We start from the raw sequence: 19501 nt of genomic DNA on the forward strand, positions 1-19501 counted from the left end.
GAGTAGATTATAATTTTAGAGTCGCGCGGCAAGAATGAAGACCGTCCGCGAGCAGCTGATTGCGAGTTAGTTTGTTTACCGAAGCGAGTGTCTTACGCCGTCCGTGAGACGCCTTTTAATCGGACAAGTTTTTCCCGTTGTCTTCCTTCCACGTGCAAAAAGATTGAATCGGTGGATAAACACGCGCAACCAGGGCCGGCATATCCCCTCCCTCGACCATTAAAACGGGGAATTACAAATGGTAATCGAATAAGAGTGGCAGGCCACGTAATTGCGGCGAATACGCGGACCCGAGGCTTGAAAATACCACGTCCACCATGCTGTTGCCCGTGTGTTCGCCGGTAATTTTAGTTTCTTCACCGATCATTAGTCGTCGTTATCCAAGACGGTGTGCACGCGTCGCTCTGCTCGCTTTCGCGTCCCGTAAAAAAGGCAAATGCAACGAGAACGTTGGCTCTCTGTATCATACATTGCCGGACGCGAGTCTTGGTACAAAACTGGACGCGTTTGAGAAAAAACAATCTCGGTTGACGCGCCGAAAAGCGAGTCGTCGCGCGTCGGGGAGGAGATTCCACGGAGGATGGGGAAAGCGAGAAGCGAGAAGCGACTCGGTGGCTAATAAGACGGCCGTAAGAGCTCATCTGGAGGGAATGGACCTCGCAAATTGGCCATGAGGCCCAAGGTCGTCCGGTATATCCCACATAGCCGGGGCCAGTGGCCCCCGTTGGAAACGAGTCGGGAGTTGGGAGTCAAGAGTAGAGAGTACAGTCCAGGGGAGTGCTTCCCTGCCCTTGGTCCGCGTTGGCTCTCTCGACTCGGTCAGCAAGGATAGAGGATAGAGAAAACAAGACTGGCCCCGCGGCGGCCCCACGGCCCTATGGCCCTATCGAAGGACGACCGAGTCCTGCGAGGAGGTTCAGGCCTTTTCTCCTCTCCTCCGTGTAGCTCCTTCTCCTTCTTCTTTCTCTCTTTTCTTCTTCAGGTAGAAAAGACCGAGCCCGCAGCCAGCCTCGCCGTGGGCTCTGTGCTCTGGGCTCTCTCTCTCTCTCTCTCTCTCTCTCTCTCTCTCTCTCTCTCTCTCTGACCGTTCCAGCTGCACCTTTCGAGAAACGCGCTAGGAACTTCGAACAACCAACGGCCATCGAGCGCAACAAAGAAGCTTCCGTGGAACGCGTTGTCTGTCGTGGTCCTTGGAACTTCTCTATCCCTTCCTCCTCCTCTCTTTCTCTAGTTTTATATGCTCCGAGTTTCTCGTGGGAATCGTCGTGTTTTGGATGATCCAGGATAAGCGATACAGGTTTTCCCTTCGACGAGCAGGAACACGCGAACCAAGAGGCCCAACGATTTTCTTCCCGGCTCGATCGTACCTGTGTACCTACAGGTCGGCGTTCCGACTACCTGTCAAGGCAACATTCGGCGAGAAAAGCTGTTTGGAATAGAAATTACACCGGCACGTCGATTAGATCGCGTTTTCGGGGATCCTTTGTGCTCGCTCGACGGAACATCCTGTACAGCTTGAAAACCGAAGCGTGTGGGTGGTCCGTCAATATTTACAGCATCGAGAAGCTAAGAATCTTTCACGATTTTTCGAATTCCGTATTTTACAAACGCGGCCGAGAATCGAATCCGTTTTATTCCATCGCTCGAAGAATGTAGTTTTGACGAACCGGTCGAGAGAGTCCGTAAGATTATTCTAAGGTGAGACGCGTCGCAAAAGTATTTTCCTTTCGACGGTTTCGATCGATTTTCCCGGTTCGGTCGGCTGAAAGCCGGAGTTAAGGGCCAAAGTACCCAAGTTGAAGCGAAGCGAGACTCCACGCCCTCCTCCGTAAAGTCTATACCCCGCCCGCCCCTCCCTCCGTCGCCCCACTCTACGTTTCTCTTGTTCCCCAATTAACCCGAATTGCACTTCGGGCTGTGAACCGGACAAAAGCTCCTTCTCTGCCAGTGGTTCTCCGTTTCGCGCAGCTGTGTCGAGTGTTGTAGGACGCAGCGCCGACTAATTGCGCTGTTAACTCGGTGAATTAATTCTGCCAACGAGTGTGACACGGAGGGAGAGAGAAATGAAGAGAGAAGGAGAAAGATAACCCCGCCCCTCTTCCCGCGTTATTCAATTAACAAGCTGTCGTATCGATCGGTAGTTACGCGGAATCGAGAACGTCGAAAATGATCGAATAAGCCCGGATTACGGCTTTCAACCCTTCTTCCGCAACCCTAACCGATTATCATCCCCTAATTCAACCTATCCTCGAGGTTCGTTTAAAAATGTTCAAATCTGTCCTGCTGGCCAGTTGAGAAGCAGCGTCGAGATATTTCCTTCGCGTTTGCGGAGAATAGAAATCAAGTAAAATTTCGACGACCAATTGTATCTGAATGTGGGGGGCGGAGAGAAGAGACCTCCGGCGAATGCGAAATCACAGAAATACGCACCTTGTGTATTTAATTTGGTTGTTCGGACAACGTGTTTCGCCAGGGGCCAGCCAACCATCTCTCTCCCGGAGGAGGGAGGGGACGAAGTTCGTGGAAGCGTCAGGCTGTTTTTCGGCGTTCGCGAGAGCTTTTGCATTCCGCGCGAATGCTGGCCAGCAACAATTCCATGGCTCCATAGCCCCATAGCCTCCAGCCCCCTGCCCCCTGCGAGAGACGGCGAGGGAGAGGGAGAGGGAGAGGTAGAGGGCGAAAAACCGAGGGGACGTCGCACCACGGCCCTGTACCCTTGAAGCCGAAGGTTGCGGAGCTAGCGAGGGACAACCTTCCTTCCTTCCGACCCCCTCCTATCCTCCTGTCCTCCTGCCCTCCTGCCCTCGACCAGTCCGCCTTTGTGCTCGGCTTTATTTCATCGCGCACCGGACATCGATTGGCCTCGAGTCTCTTCGCGATATAATAATAACGCTGGGCAAACGATTTCCCGAATCGAGACGCTCCCGAACAGATATCTCGTTCTTGGCTGAAAATCTCTGTCGCAGTCGTCGAGACTATATACAAAGTAAAATATTGACGACATTGATTCGAGCGACGGCAAGTCCTGCAAGGTTCCAAGGTGAGGTCACAAAAGGCCTTTCGAGAAAACCGTTCTCGTGGACCGAAAATCCGGAGCAAACGTGCGCGCGCGTTTCTGGGAACCAACATCATCGTCGAGATAAAAAGCTTTAGATAGAGCCGAGCGCGTACACTCGAGAACACAACGCTATCGGGCATCTTCTCGTATCGCTGCGAAAGATCGGAGAACGGCTTCCAAGTTCTTGGTTACTGTTATCAGCTCGAACAGCTGGAATTAGTTGGCCAAGGAATGCGATATATCCGGTCTTCGAGATCCGATTCGATCTTCGAGTGTCGTTCCATGGATCAAATAACTGCGAAAGAGGGAATTGTTTGCGGAGTTGTAGTGACGAGTTAGCGCCGGTTTGACGCGACCGTTCTAAACGATTCCGAACGAGGACGTTGCGATATTCCAGAGGCTGTTCGCGGGCTCGTGGGCTGCGAGAACTGACAGGGGAACGGAAGCGAACTGCGAGGGGAACGGAAACGAACCGCGCGCAGCTCGTTACATAAACGTGCAAACACGCTCAAATAGGTAAAGGTTAATTCGCGAAGACGGTGAATACAAGCGGCGAAGCTGTAAAAGCGTTACGCGTGTATCGTCCCGGGTTCACCGCGATAATTGCTCGCGGCTGCCGAGCAGAATGAATGAAACCGGCCGGAGGTGAGAATCTAACCCCGGCTCTTTCTCTCTCTCTCTCTATCGTTAACCCGTCATGTAATCGGGGCTACACTCGTAGGAGTTGATTCGATCGCCTCGACTCGCGGGTTTGCCTTATCCTAAGTATCTGCCGCTAAATTGTTTCTTCCATATTCGCGGGTCATATGCGGTACGAGTGTGACTCGAGTTTCTTCGCGGCGGAACCGCGCCACATTGTGTTCTTAAAATATACGCTCTTTGATGGACGCGTCAAGAAAAATACGGAACATGCACCTTTATCGGAACGTTTGCCACTGCGTTACCCGTAAACCGGTTCGCGCTTCGGAAAAGCTGATTTGAATGATTGCGACGAGCCGTTCGACACCCCGACACGGACATCGGCGTTATCCGCTTCGGCCGAGTCTTGAATATGCAACGAGTCGAGTCGCCGCGAGTCGGGATAAAAATGTACAACGCGACAAATAAAGTTGCGCTCCCCGCCACGATTAGTTGCAAAAGAGATAAATCTGTACGCGGATATCGGGGCTCGGTGTATAAAAATAAGCGGTGGGGAGAAGATCTTGGAAGCTCTTGTGTGGGAGCACGACGCGAGCTGCTCGTCGATGACCGAAGAGCAAGCGAGACGACACGGTTCTCCGTAAACCTATGAACAAACACATATTCAGCCGGAAAAAGGCTCTCGATCAACGCAAAGAGAATTTTGCGTCGACAGGAAATCTGGGAAATGATACATGCACGAGAGCGAAACTAATTTACGACAGCGTATATGAATTTCGATATCGCTATCGTTATCGGTATCGGACGTTTTATGGCTAACCATGCACGCGCTTCAATCATCGATCGTAGGCTCTCTCTCTCTCTCTCTCTCTCTCTCTCTCTCTCTCTCTCGCATTGTTTCCACATGCTTCGGGGGAAAGGAGACCCATGCCGTCATCAAGCACGAGAACTTCGCCTCTGAAATCGACGTGTGTGTGAATGACTCTATACCAATTTACGGGAAAAGAATCTGGGTCGAAATAGACACACGGATGCGCACACAGGTACGGCTACGGGTCCACGAAACGTAAATTACTGTAATCCAGCTGGTAATAGGCCAGCCATTAAAGGAATACCATTGCGTTAATTAAATCTGCTTATTAGAATAGCGCGTTTAGCTCACGTTTACCTATCGGTGCCGGTACACCCTCTGTTTGCCATCGCGATCGATACGGGACGATTAACGGGGCGGGGGCGGGAGCGAAAGCGCGCGCGCGCGCGTCTTTTCGTCCCCGTGTTTACGCACGAAATTCAACCGGGTAAAATCGCTTGCAAACTTGGCGTAATCTATTCCGTAAACCAATGCGGCGGAAAACGTTATGCGCGCACACGATCGGAAAAATATTTACTACGAGGAGCTCGCGAGAAGCTTGCGTAATCGTCGTCGTCGCCGCTCGTCTCCGCAGGTTCGGGTTACAACGGAACCAATGACACGTTGCGGATATAGAAGTCGAGGATACTCTTCGTCGACGACTGAAATCCGTTCGCGGAAGGAAAAACGCGGAAATCTTATCGCGCGGTTGTGATAAACGCGGAAAAACAGTATTCCGAGAAAATTACCAAAGGAGAACGGAGCGATAACCGGGGCGGACGAGAGGATCGATGGATCGTTAGGAAGGAACAGGTGCTTTTATTTGAAGACACCGTTGCGCAGAAACGATTGATACGGGTTCTTTCGACGAGCAAAGGCGAGTATGTATGTAGCGCGCACGCAAGCAAGAGCGCACACGCGCATTTACGCACACTCGAGTAAAAAGCAGGCGACTACACGGCCAACAATGATAGCCGGCCAGCTGTGCCGCGGTGGGGACAAAGGACACCGACATTCAAAGCGCGATTTCTGGCTTTGTGTGTTCTCCCCTCTCTAACGAGCAACGAGAAAATATTATGACGCAAACACGATAACGGCGCAGGCAAGGTCGGAGAGCTTTTCCGATTCATCTAACGCGACAATCAGCACGTTATGCTGAAACTTTTATGCTCCCGGGACTTTAACGAACCGCTCAACTTTATCGCCCGCCATGCTCCACGCGCCTCTACGTGCTCGTAATTATGGCGACGGCTTTTAAACGCTGAAGCGACAATCACGAAAGAGACAGAGACACAGACGGAGAGGGAAGAAGAGAGGGAGCATAGAGCGTCGAGGCTCGTCGAGTATGTTCTCTGAAAATGTTTACGCTAGCCTGGCCTCGAAATTGAAATTTCCCACGCCAGTTTTCATAGTCCGACCCCCCTCCGGACAATCTACAATCTACACCAATTGAATCGCTCCGAATCGTGTTTACTTGTGCCCGATCGAGCTCGTAAGAACGTCGATAAAGCAAGAAAGTTTCTCGGGCCAATGAAGCGACAGCACGAAGGTCGCCTCTCGAACAATTAACATAACTCAAAGCGAATCACCCGTCGATCAGCGTCGATGGAAATCACATTAAACGCTTTACGACGCGAATCGATTGACTCCCGGTTGTTCGCCGCGGAACAAATGTCGGTCGAAACAATTTTCATATTGCGACAGACACAGCGCGCGCATTAAACGCCAAGTTGATCGGAGGGTCTCGCGAAGAAACGTTATCGGCCATGTAAACGCGATGGAGATAACGAGAAAGAGCGGGGGGGAAATCGGTGTTACGAAAAATCGTGCGCGCGGGAATGAAACCGAGGCATTAATTGAAACGTTCTCACATTCCGCCGGGAAGTGTGTGATATGATCGAAATTTCAATCGGCAACGAGAAATTGCTCACCGGAAATCGGTTTAGCGTTCTCCACGATTCGGTCGGTTCTCAGAATCAAATTACCGGACCTCGGACAAAATTGAATCGCCTCGATACGCGAAATTGTTCTTTCGCAAAGATATTCGCGAAGAGAGACGAGGTATTCTAACAATAAGAAAAATGCGTCGAATCGAGGATTTCGGATGTAACTGGCGGTAAACGGAGTGGCTTCCGCAATGCCAAGGTTATGGGCGCACAGGTGAGGGAGGTCCCACACTAGCGATCGCGACAGGCGTTCATTAAATTACAATTATAAAGTCGAAGATCTGTTTATAGCCTCGTGATTCATCGGTTCGCCCGACAGCGTTTCTCGCAGCAGGAAGTAATGACTAATAGGTTCCATCGAGGAGGTCCACTGGTTCTGTGCACAGCGAACAGTGCACAGTGCACAGTGCGGTGTAAGCGCCCATTTCTCTGGCCGACCGTACCGTGCCGCCCCCCGGACTATTCTCTAATTCTCTCCGCGTTCAATTACCGTTCGTACCTCTCCATATTAACCCCTTGCCGTATTTTAACGAGTCAGACTCGCGATGAAGATTTGAACAAACTCTAACAAATATGTATCAATGTTACGCCTTTCTTTTTAGATGATATAAAATTTGATTCGATCGTAATCAATTACTTAAGCATTAAAATAAATGTACCCATACAAAAAATATCAATTTTCTTTTCTCTGATAATATTAATTGTATGAAATTTCATAGTAATTTAATAATTCTATTAAATTTACTAGGAATCTCAATTGATTTAGTGTTATTTTAGAGATTTTTCGGGATAAAGACGTGTTTTAGTCATTGTAAATGTGAAGAAAATGATACGGCAAGTGGTTGTAACCCCTGCCAGTACTTTGCTCCCCTCCCCGATCGCTCGAAAAATGCTACAAATGATTTCTATCCAAATTAGTTCTGGCGTATTTTAAAGAAAACGTTTGAATATCAATTTATAAAAATATATGTTTCATTATTTGTAACAACTCGTCGCCATATTTCAGACAACCTGTTACATACATAGTTCCTGTTTCCCAATGACTCGCTAGCAACATGTGTTTTTGATTTACAAGTGAAATTACCTGCTTATTTAAAATACGACAGAACTTTCCCTCCAACCTGATACGCTAATTCCGCGAACGAATTAATCGTGTTACAGGAGGGGATTAACTGTATCGCACCTCTGACGAGAGAAATTTCAAAAAATACGGGAATATGGATACGAGTAGCGCGAGCAGCTCAATGTCAAGAGACAATACAAAATTAATAAAGAGGGACATTAGCAATTCCAACGAGTATACTGGTGTATGAATTGTTAACCGATTTCCGACGACATTATACGAGTCGAGGCTGCTTCTAGGGGACGCGGAGCTGGTCGTAAAAACTCATTGCCAGTTCCGTCACGATTCGATCGGATACGAACATAAATATGAACAGCGAAGGCTGTTTACTGGCCGCGTAGTATCGTACTTACTGATAAAAACCTCTGACACAGAGAAAGTCGTACGAGAGACGGTACGTAACCGTCAGCAAGTAATAACATTTGTATGAACACGGGTGGTCTTGTAGGTTAGTTAATCGCACCGCTGCGTTCACGATGCTATTTTATTGATAGCGCGCAAAAATAGACGCGAATATCTCTTATCGCGTTTACGCAACAACAACAACAACAATAATAAATACACGGTCGAACGGGCATCAAAGCAACAATATTTGTCGTACGACTGTTCAATATACGAGATTTATTTGTAGTACGATTTCGTGTCGTCTAACCTCTGACTCATGCCGAATCCTAACCTCATTTTTGCTGTCGCAAGATATTTCGAGTGTACCGTTCCAACACCATCGATGTAGTATCGAGAACTCGAATTGTATTCAAATATCTTCTATCGCGTTCGCCAACCTAACCTACAACGGTTCCACTTTCGAAACGATATTTTATTCAGCCTGGCGCGTTCTCTTTTCGAAATCACAACGTCTCTCCACTCTGTATCGTTCGATTCGAGCATCGGATTCGTTTACACTGCTTCTTACGAAAAGAATGTAACTTCGGTTTAGAGAGCGCTTAACTTCGTTGATACTGTATCGGGCTCGAAGATACATTGTATGTCGTCTGGCAGTTATTGGCGTGTTTACTCGAAACGTCCACGGACGTTAGGGGGATGTTCTTGTCGTTAATTGGTTGAAAGTACTCGGGGCCATCTGTAGGGACATGGCCATATGGCTATCGGCGCTTACAACACTCCCGTCCACAAGTCGCCGGACATTCGAATTTCGATGCAGGCTATTTTTTGTTATTAACCCTTTGCACTCGGAGCTATTCCAACTCGAAAACTAAACATTTCTTCCGACCGAGGAAAATTTCCATGCCCTACGATTTTTTCAATTTTATGCATGTGAAATTGGTTTCGAGAGCTAAGGATTAAAGGACAGCAATAAAAATGGTACTCGCTAATTTTTTCTAGTGTCGAGAACACGCAAATTACAAATATAAATCACAAAAATTTTCATCATTATTCTTATATTTTCTAATTCTTAAATTCGAGCGAGGTACATTGTGTTTCCAATTTGGTTTCTACAGCTGTCCACAATTTCTCAATCTTGCATTCAAATTTTACCGTATAATAGCGACATCTGATCAAATATAAAACAATCAAATCAATCTGGAAGCTTGTATTCTTCATGGTAATTTATGGACGGGAGTGTAAGTATGTACATATGTACGGGCGCGGACGCGCCGAGCGACATCGGTGCGTGCGCGTCGAAGAATTTTCGTTGACCCGACCCGACACGGCCCGGAAACCGACGCGCGACTCCGATTCAATGTTTCCTCCGTTCAAATTCCAACAGCTCATATTCACGGTCAAACGTTTCAGCATAAAGGCGGATTGTCGAACCGTGACTGTGCCCGCATCGGACTCGGAAGGTCGGCTCGCAACGTAAAAAGGTGTATTAACCTTGACGTCTCTCTCTCCTTCGCCACGCAAGCGACTTGACCAAGAACTTTCAAACTAATAACGACCACGGCGGTAGGCATCGGCGACAAAAGAACGGAAAAACGAGCGTGATACGTCGCAGGTTATGCGAATTCTTGGTATATGTATACCCCGCAACGGTGTAAATCTGTTAAATCAGTGACTATATACATATGTATACGTAGCCATGGCAGGGATGGGTCGTTGACCAGCGCGCACTCTATGGCAGATACCGGCATCTGCGGTCGAATACTTCAAAACAAAGGGACACCGGTATCACCGCGAAGGGCACAATCGCTCTCGATCTATCATACGAATCTGCTCTCGAATTCAACTGCCAAGCTTGTTCGAATTTTCGAAAACCCGATATATGTACCGACTGACATTGATTTTCGGAGTAAGTCGACGATTTCCCTTAAATCGAACCATACTGCTCGTTCCACGTTTGCCTACAACGATTTTTGAATCGTCGTGAGAAAACGTGAATGGAATCAGGGGGCTAGAAGAGTGTGTAGCTCTCGTACGTAGTTGGTGGTGATGTCGGATCGATAGAGCCACTTAGTAATGGGGAACGGGGAACGAGAGAAGAAGAAAAAGAAATGGTGTTCGATCAAAGACCCACCCTGGCAGCCTAGGCACAACGTCGAAGCTCTTGGGTCGAGCGTATACAGAAAGTATATATAGAGAGAGAGAGAGAGAGAGAGAGAGAGAGAGAGAGAGAGAGAGAGAGAGAGAGAGAGAGAAAGAGAGAGAGAGATGGAGCACGTATACAGTAGAGTATAGATAGGTAGGGATAGAGTACGTACCGCGCCAGCGCCATCCTGACATGAGATAATCCAGGTCCGGTAGGTGTCGAGAGCAAAGTATCCAGATCTGGAAAGAACGCTTTATCGCCGGCACTAAATCCCACTGGACACATGCGCGTAAATTCCTGGTCCTCGAACACACGAGCTCGTCATAACTTCCGCTGGTTTTCGGAGGGGCCTGGTCGTTCGAGGAGCCTCTCCCGAAAATTCTTTGCCGTCTCACTTCGATTTTCTCTCGAGTAAACTTGTGGCGTCCTCGCGCCTATGAAACGTAACCAGGGATATATATTATCCCCGCGCGGTCCCCGCAGTCCTCGGACGGTAACTCACTGTCACTACCGCATTTTCACTGACTTAGTGTGTCCACCGCGAGACGAAACAAGGCCTTCGCGAAGACAGTCAATTACGGCGACGACGGTCGAACGGAACGACAACCGAGAATCGACGGAACGATCTGAACCGTGTCTGCGCGTATATACGTGTACACGGAGGCAAGAGATAGAGACGGAGATGAATAGAGAAAGCGAGAGCGAGAGCGAGAGCGAGAAAGAGACGAGTGTAACAGCGCACGCGATAACGGGTGAACAGAAGGCTCGCGATCCAAGTATGCTCGAGCTCTCGTGTCAGCCAGCCTGACTCTGAATTTTGACTCGCGAACGACTAGAACCCGCAGGTCGAGCTCTTACGCCTGCCTGCTCGAGTACACAAATCGCCAGTCACTATTCCAACTCCGATCACGGCGCTGGCTCGACTGAACCGAGCAACTGAGCGTCCGAGAGTCCCCACCCCGGCGGCCGCGGCCTCGTGCGCTCTCGTCGATTCTCGGCCGTCCCCGCGGTCGGTTCGGGACGCCTCGTGCCTCGCCGCGACCTCGTGTCGTCGCTAGAACGATGCCTCACCGCCGCGCCGCGCTGGGTACCCAAGGCTTCCTCCGCTTCCACCGCTTCCTTCACCACCACCACCTCCACCTCCTCCTACAGGAAACTAACTACTCCTCTCTGTTCGGGAATGCACGTTTTCTGGCATGCTACTTCGAAATTATACCAACTAATGCTATTGTAACGTAACACACACGTCGAACCGCTGCGCTCTGCGTCGCACCACGACGCCGCCGCGCCGCCCCGACCGTTCGACCGACCGTTCGACGAGTGCTCTCTGACATTCGTGTCCTCTACTCCTCTGACAACCACCGGAGAGCTTAATATAGCGACGTGTAAAAATATTCAATGATTCTTCCGATATTTACGGTGCTCTTGAGCGTTACATAGGAAAACGATTCTCGACCAAGTCGTTTACCGATCTCTCGTTACAGGTTTTACGCGTCCGCGGCACGTGCTGCCGTTCCAAACGATAAAAAGGAAAAATCCATGATAATATTTCTCCTCGTTCCGGAGCAATCGGAAATTTTCCGTGGAACGAACGCGCGCGCACGTGTACGCCCCCAGTATGCACACGTTCTACCCTTATGCATACGGTTTGCAAATGTTAGCTTTCCAAATTTCCGATGAAAACAATTTCCAAGTATGTATAAACGGGTTAACCCCTTGCCATAACATTTTCTTTACAGTTACAGTGATTAAAACACGGCTTTATCCCCATAAAAAAATGTCGTAGAAGAGAAAAGACTATATTTTTTGTTCAGCTACGTTCATTTTAATACTTAACCCGTCGTACTCGGACATATTTTAACTCGAAAGTGAAACATATTTCTTCCGACCTGGAATATTTCCGTGTCCCATGATTTTATGGATGTGAAATTGGTGTAACACCTCAAACAACACTTAAATGTTTAATAATTGACTCTGCGTCGCCACTCGAGTGCTAAGGATTAAATATATTGGTTGCAGGTTAAAAAAATAAATAAAAATAAAAGTCACAAAGTTTCAGGCTTTAAAGTGCGTCAAATTGACACGGGGGACGGATAAGGGGTAAAATCTTGATCGCGAGTCGTTAAAATACGTCAAGGGGTTAACCTGTAGAAATTTGTTTATATAAACATCTCCGCCGACCGACGCGTCTCGGTTCATGGGTTTTCACGAGAACCTTACGGGTATGGAACGGAATTATTCATGCGGTTAGCGATGGCATATCCGAGGCATTCAAATCGGTATAGGAAACGCGTGAACGTTTACGAATTCAGAGGTATAACGCACAATCGTTGGGACGTGTGAAAGGTCCCCTCTCTTTCTCTCTTTCTCTTTCTCCCAGCACGCCGGTTGGATATCGGTGCTTTCATGTCACCGGAAACGGAGAACAAGCCTCAGTGTTCGTCGAATTACATGAAAAAGAGGTCACGAAAATGTTTTATGGGTGTTTAAGGTGGCCTGGGGTCGGCGTCAATGGGACCGTGACGTCGTGCCGGAATCACGCACGACGATCGTGACATTGTGAGAATACCCGCTCGCGAAACTAATACAATAACATGGGGCCACCGCAACAAAAGACGTTGAAAATTGCCCGTGAACGATCCCATCAACCTATATCTACCGTCATACTCGATGTATCGCGTTCCTCAAACATTAGACGCTCGCAACACACGTGCGAAGATAAATATCCCTGGAGTACTTACTACTCCATTAGCCACGCTTCCAACATGGATGCCGTTAACCTGCTACACCTCGACCGCCATCTTCGCCAAACCGAATTCCAATTGCCGTTCTTTTCAACGTCATCCGATGAATCGTTTAGGAGACAACAATTTGTTCAAGTTAACGGACAATTAATTGAACCGATGCAAAGCGAATTATCGGTGGGTCGTTCCGTTTTTAATTTGAACTCAATTGAATTTCCATGTTTTCGTTGTTTTAAAAGCGGCGGTTTACGAAGAGATTTTTCGCTGTTTTAACAGGATTATAAAGTAAGTTGGAAACCCGAGCGGAAAATTGAAGAACGTTATCCGTCGAGTTTAGTGGACCGACGTTGTAGCTCGTAATTTCCACGGTACAATGGGACTTTTGTGCGAAGAAAGTTGATTCGACGCGGAGGAAACGTGTTTCGCAGCGATCCTTGGTTTTCGGTGGACAAAGGGACTGGTTCTCGAGGAGAGCGGACACGCGGTTTATGGAAGGCTAAAGTGTCGCTTCCACTGTGACAACCGGATCACAGCTGCCACCGCACACGATTTCCTCGAGAACCGACATGGACGACACGTCGCGTCGTTTGTGTTTACCGCGTGTCCTCGAAGTTAAACAGACCCTCTTAGCCACGGCAGAGTTTTCGGGGAGGCATCAACTCACGGCTTCGAAGGTTTCCAGAGGGCCGGAGTATTTTCGGGACCGCGGTTTCGGGCCGTTTTTACGAGGAAGGGTTCTTACCTGGAGCCTCGGAACACGATGTCTGAAACATTGATTCTTTCCGTTCGAATCCCTATTTAATCGATCCGGCAATCGTGTCGACAGTCGATCCGTAACGAACGACGATGGTTCCGAATGATTTGTCGCCGTTCTGTCGAGTAATCGTGCCCGTGAACGACACGCCAAGCGGCGAGGGAAAAAAGTAAAGGGAGAGAAGAATGAAAAGCATAATAGAGTTTACGTGGCACTCTCGTCGCGTGCTCTGGGGCAAACGAGACTCAGGGACGTATTTGAAGGGGGTCAAGGGGAGCCTGCGCCCGGGGCCGTCCTTATTAACGCTGACCTTTACACCTCGAAATCGGGAATTTCAAAATTTCTTGCGAAAATCCAGGCGATGGGACCTCGCGTCGCCTGGCACTGTTGCCATTTCTAATTATCGGAGATTCTCACATCGAAACCTCAGCCTTCGTGCGGAAACGTTTGCATCGGTTATCGGGATCGGAGAAAATCAGCACCGTTACAAGCACGATTTTCCGCGGGTTACTTTGGGAACTGGAACGAATGCTGCGCGCCACGACTCTACTCCACTCTGCTCGTTTCAAGATGGCGTCCTCTCACCGGATTTCCTCGATAATTTTCCAATGGAACGACAGGCGAGAAAGTCGTTCCCAACGCGACGCTTAATTTATGGACGCATTACGCCGCCGCGTATCAGCGTGCGATCCGTGCAACCTTAAACTTGCATCCGTGCATACGATTGCGGCTAATGGAATATGTATCCTGGACCCGGCTGAACCATAATAAACCCGTTTCTTCCTGTTAGTAACGCGAATTCAAGAATCGATATCAGGGGGATCGTTCGCAGCAGCCCTTCGCCTGTTGATCGTTACCTCGTGAGAGAGATCGATCGGCAGAGACCCCTCCGAGACCAGTCTTTCCGTTCGCCTTCAATTATCAAGCCGACCACCGAATTACCGGACCAAATATTGCCCAACCTCCGGAAGAGAGATTCTCTCTTAGGCTCTTGTTCGAAAATTCCAAACGTATTTGCAGTTTTGCCAAGTGAATTTTGGAACGCGTTCGAAGAATCGGCCGCGAACGCGTTAAGAGGAGTACAAAGAGCTTTCGGTCGAAGTGGGAAACCGGCTTCACCCCTCCTCGGTTTATCCAACTTCGATCGAGCCGCAGTCTCTCGCAACCCCGCGAGCTCGCCGCCGAATCATTTTCTCCCGTCTATGCTAAAATCCCTTCGCGAGTGGTGCACACGTTGGGGTTCAACCCTCAAACAGATATATTCCATCGCGATGCTATGCTGTCGGGAGAGAGAGAGAGAGAGAGAGGGCGGGCGGGGGGAGAAAGAGGGCGATCCCGCGGATGAAATACGAGGGGAGGACCTGTACATGGTACGCGTACTTCTACGTGTCCGTGTAAGCGTACGGAGTGTCCGCCATTAATCGGCGAGACGCGCGACAGTCGGTCTCGCGCTAATAGATCGCCACCGCAACAATGAAAAATAAAACCGTCGAACGGGCGCCTCGCTGCGTGCAATTAACACCCGGGTACTGTCGATGATTAACCCGTCGACCGAGAAGGACGAGTTAACTCGCGCTCCATTTTGCTCTCCAGCGATTTCAATGTTTTGCTCGTCGTGTACTGGAAATGATTTTCGCGTTCGAGTTTATACAGCGCGGCGAAAGCTTCGGTCGAGCGCGAATTCTTCACGGAAAATCAATCGTTTCCGGCCGCGTTCGTCGGCCATGTTCGACCGCCGCCCTGTGAACTGGGCGTCCATTCATTTTCCTCGAATCCTGCGATCGTCCTCGGTCTCGCAGCTTACCTCGAAACTGCACAGTCTTTTTCCCAGCGTCACCGGCGGCCTTCACCCGCGCTTTCGTCGCTTTCCGATTGATCGCGAGACGCGAATTTCCCGTCCTTCAGACTCCAGTTCTTGACCCCTGACCGCGTTCAGTCGTTTTCGACTGAAATTGTTTCAATCGAAGCGAACGGTAAATCATTCTCGCCACCTTGAAAAACTTCGGTCTCGTCGCTACCTAAGTAGAGCCTTTAGGGGACTAACGATCGGACCCTTCTCGACGAGGAACCCGGAATGGTTTATTGACCTAAGGCTAGCCAAAAGGGGCTGGGGCGAAAGGAGGGACCGGCGGAGGGAGGGCAGGGAGACAGAGAGTGAACCAACCGTTCAGATGGAAAACGACCAAGAATTTCAAATTCTCGTTCGATTCGCTCGCCCGAGCGCAAAGTGGTGCGCGCTCGTTTCAGCGTCCACTTAGATTCCGATCGTTCTCCAGGCTGCTCGTTCTCTCTCTCTTCTCGTTTCGCGGTTCTAATCGGCTGCGGGCACATTCTCGGGCTTCGTTGCGCAACGATTTATAGGATCGAAGTAATAGAAATCGATCCGAATAAACGTATTTGGCAAGCAACGATCGCTCGACGGCCGAGCCCTGACGTAACCGCGAAATTAATTCAGCCGGAGCAACAGGCTCGCTTGCTCGTTCACTCTCTCCCGCCACCGTCTCGGCATGGGAAAGTTAAGTAATCGGTGTTCGGTGTCATTTTCGACCCCTGGAAAACCTATCTACGGATCTACGCGTTATCCCGATAATGTACCGATCGCCTATGGGGCAAACAGCGCTTCCGGAACAGAGGTTGCCCTCTGGGGCCGTGGCTCGAGAGATGGACGATCTTCCGTCTCTTTCCGTGGCATCGTTGGCCTCCACGTGCTGCGCCTGGGGACGATCCAGGGTGGAAAAGGTGCTAGTCGTTTCTGCAACCGTTCCGTCGCGCGGATTTATTTACAAAGGATCTTAGGGGTGATCGAACGAGACCCGGGGACGAGTTGAGAACGCGGCAGCTAGATACGGAAGGTAGAAGGCAGTGCAGCGCGAGCCACTGGCGTGAAAGATGTATGTAATACGCGCGGCGAGGATAGGCGTCCCGGGGAGACACTAGCCGGTAAATAAGCAGCAACGATTAATAACTCCCGCGGACGAATGCGCGTTTGTTGCTGAAAGCGGAGATCGCCTAACGCATACCGACACCCTGGCCCACAAGAGGGGTTTGACCCCATTTTTATTGCGGACGAAACGCGTTCTCCTCCCCTCTATCCGAGGAACAGTGTCATTGGTCGCTAATGGATTAAACGCGCGTGGAACAGTCAGAACGAGAAGGACAGAGAGGTTTCGGAGCGAGAGAGATGGAACGAGAGGAACCGGCGCGCGGCGGAGGGACCGAGAGACTTCTCTTTCGCGTTTTAAAGTTATTACTCGAAAGCACGGACTCGCCGTGACTCATGGGCCGCCAAATGGACCCGTTAAACGCACTCGAATTTACCCGACTACCCGATGAAAGCATCGTTTCTGCGATTGCAACTTTCTTCCGGGGAAGTCGAACAACAACGCGAACCCGCGTTCTACGACTCCGTCGGCTAAGATTCGATACAATACCGTCGATACCTCGAACGGAAACCTGACAATCTGAAAAATTCTCGTGTGGACTCGCGAACGGTCCCCGGAGCCTCCATCGGAAATGGATCATAATGGAAACGAGATGGATCGATCGATCCGAAGCTTCGTCTCGCGCCGAGAGTGCGACACACGTTCCTCGTTGCGTACAGAGTGTGTGTCCTATGAGCTCTAACGGTCTTCTGCCTTGACCGAGTTGAGCGAGGTCCGTGTCGGATCTCTGTCTTGACTTTGACTCCGTTTTATCGTAAAAGTCATTTTCACGATCAATCGGTGCTCGAGAGGCGGCGCGGCGCGGGCTGCACGCTGAAATCCGCGGCGTTGTTCAAAGCACGTGCGGCAGGCCGATAGCGAGAGCGAAACAGGGGAAAGACTGTGTGTGTGTGTGTGTAAGAGAGGGAGAGCGAGAGGGAAAAGGGAAGAAAAGAGCATGATGGGCGGACTAGGAAAAGCTTCGCCTAGGCAGGAGCTATCGATCCTTTATTTACGGGCAGAACGGAGCGATCCATCTGTTTCTATTGCGCTCTCCAGATCTCCTTTTTCCTTGGCTGGCATCGGCTCGTCTCTTGGATCGCCTCCAACTCCAACTCCAACTCCAACTCGCTCTCAGGCCGGTACATACTCGTGTGCTGCCCGCGATGCTGCGCCGGCCTGGCGTTCCTGAATCCTTAATGCGACCTTATCGAGGTCTTCCACGAGGTAAACCGCCGCTAGAGGAAGCGAGGAAAACGACTGTGCTTCCTTTCCTCCGGAAAGATTAACCGGTGTACGGATAACATACACGTTTTTTACGCGGAGGTCGCACGATTTTAACTTTTCGGATTTCCCGTAGGAGATCGGACGCGATTTGTAATTCCAGTTCTCGATATTGAATTTCACCTGTCCCTCGGCCTCCGAATTTTGCGGAGCTTGCTTCCAAAGACACCGGGGATCTTTCATTCGGGAAAAATTTTTGGTCGAAAGCTGAACAACCGGGGAGACTCGCAGCGGACTTCCGCGTCGAAATGAACGGTGTAAACGTGCGCAGAGACGACCAGGCCCGCGAGACTGGCCCGATACGCTCGTGTACGCGTTCGTATACGTGTTTATTCGGCACAGCATGGCGTGCTGGCGTGTGGCATAGGTGGTAGCTTCGTTCTATCGACCGAACAGCAAGCTCGTCCCGTGACCTGACCTCGTCTGAACCCTCCATTCCGCTCTGCCTCGCTCTAACACAATCGCCAACCGCGCAACCCCCTCTTTCTCCTCCTCTCTCTCCTCCTTCTCCTCCTTCTCCTCCTTCCCTCTACCCACCCTTTAGTCTCCTCTGTTCTTAACACCTCGCGCGCAGCCACAGCTGAAATCCAGCTTTACATGAATAAGCCGAGTGCCTCGCCGCTTATCGAACCGATCGCTTAATAATTTAGAGCAGGCCCTGTTTCTACGGCTCGCGCTTCACGGCATCTCCGAAAACCGTCTATTTCACCCTCGCGTCGCGTTTTCCGGATCGAGCCGGTAGAAGGAGATGCGAATTGTTCCGGGCTCCCGAAGATTCTTCTACTCTCCGTACCTCGGAAGAAGTCTCCTGGTAGGAATTGGAAAGGAATGCGGCAGCAAACCATCCGCGATTGGGTCGTTCCACTGGCACTTTCGGTTCTAGCCGAATTATTGGCTAAAGTGTGTCATGTCACAGCCACTGTGCCGTCTCGAGGGACTTCTTGCGAGGCATGGAGAGTAAAAACGCGCGAAATCGATGGTTCGCGTAGAACTTGGAAGAAAATCTGACGGGGAATGAAGAAAGTTTGAAACGGGCGCGCGTCCTCGAGAGGATCGAGGGAAGAGAGATCCATTATCGGCTTCGTTGGCGTACGAAGTCGCAAAGTGCAAAGGACACATAGGAAATACGTAGAAACCGAAGAGCAGGGACTTTCGAGCAATGGTGCGGGCTGGAGATAGGAAGATCCAGATGGAGCCGACGAAGGACGAAGGAGGGTCGGACGCAACTCGCAGGCAACGGAAGATCTATCAGGAAACAGCATAGAAAGTTTTGTGAGATGGGCACCGGTGGCCCAGGGCGAGCGTAAAGGAGAACAGAAAGGCGCGCGCGTTGGGGGCTCATTGTTCGTCGCTGTCGTGACACCCGCGTTACGACAGCGACGACCGTAGCCTCAGCCCGCTCTCGCGCTCATGCTCCCGCGCTCACGCTCGCGCCAGCACCGGTCCGGATGCATTGAAAGCGGTCTCGTCCGCGTCGCCCCGAGCACCAACAATGCATAATAATGCTGGAACGGGCCCGTATGGATTCTGGCTCCGGTGTCGCTCGCAAATAAGCCGGCGACAGCACCGGAGGACCTAAAGAATACGTGAAATGGAAAACGGAGAAAGTTCTCCGGCGCGGCCGAAAGCGCTCGTAAATTTGTCCGCCGAAAGGACTACTCGATCGGACGAGCCTGAACAGAGGACAGAAAGAG

At 50.2% G+C, this 19501-nt stretch overlaps 1 protein-coding gene across 5 annotated transcripts in view; it reads right to left on the reverse strand.

Moving 5' to 3' along the window:
- The window catches only part of Rdx (BTB/POZ and MATH domain-containing protein rdx), a 99140-nt gene that overhangs the window by 26045 nt on the left and 53594 nt on the right, over window positions 1-19501 (reverse strand). For 3 of the 5 annotated variants that reach the window (XM_076444838.1, XM_076444837.1, XM_076444836.1), the window contains exon 1: window positions 10277-15548. The exons of 1 other annotated variant lie outside the window; for it this stretch is intronic. In XM_076444838.1, the coding sequence (XP_076300953.1) occupies window positions 10277-10389 (113 nt within the window). In that variant the 5' untranslated portion in view covers window positions 10390-15548. Of the gene's footprint in view, window positions 1-10276; window positions 15949-19501 lie in introns of those variants that run through there. One more of the 5 variants, XM_076444835.1, reaches the window with a different exon arrangement.

This window comes from Lasioglossum baleicum, unplaced genomic scaffold (genome assembly GCF_051020765.1).
Source record: "Lasioglossum baleicum unplaced genomic scaffold, iyLasBale1 scaffold0021, whole genome shotgun sequence".
NCBI lineage: Eukaryota > Metazoa > Arthropoda > Insecta > Hymenoptera > Halictidae > Lasioglossum > Lasioglossum baleicum.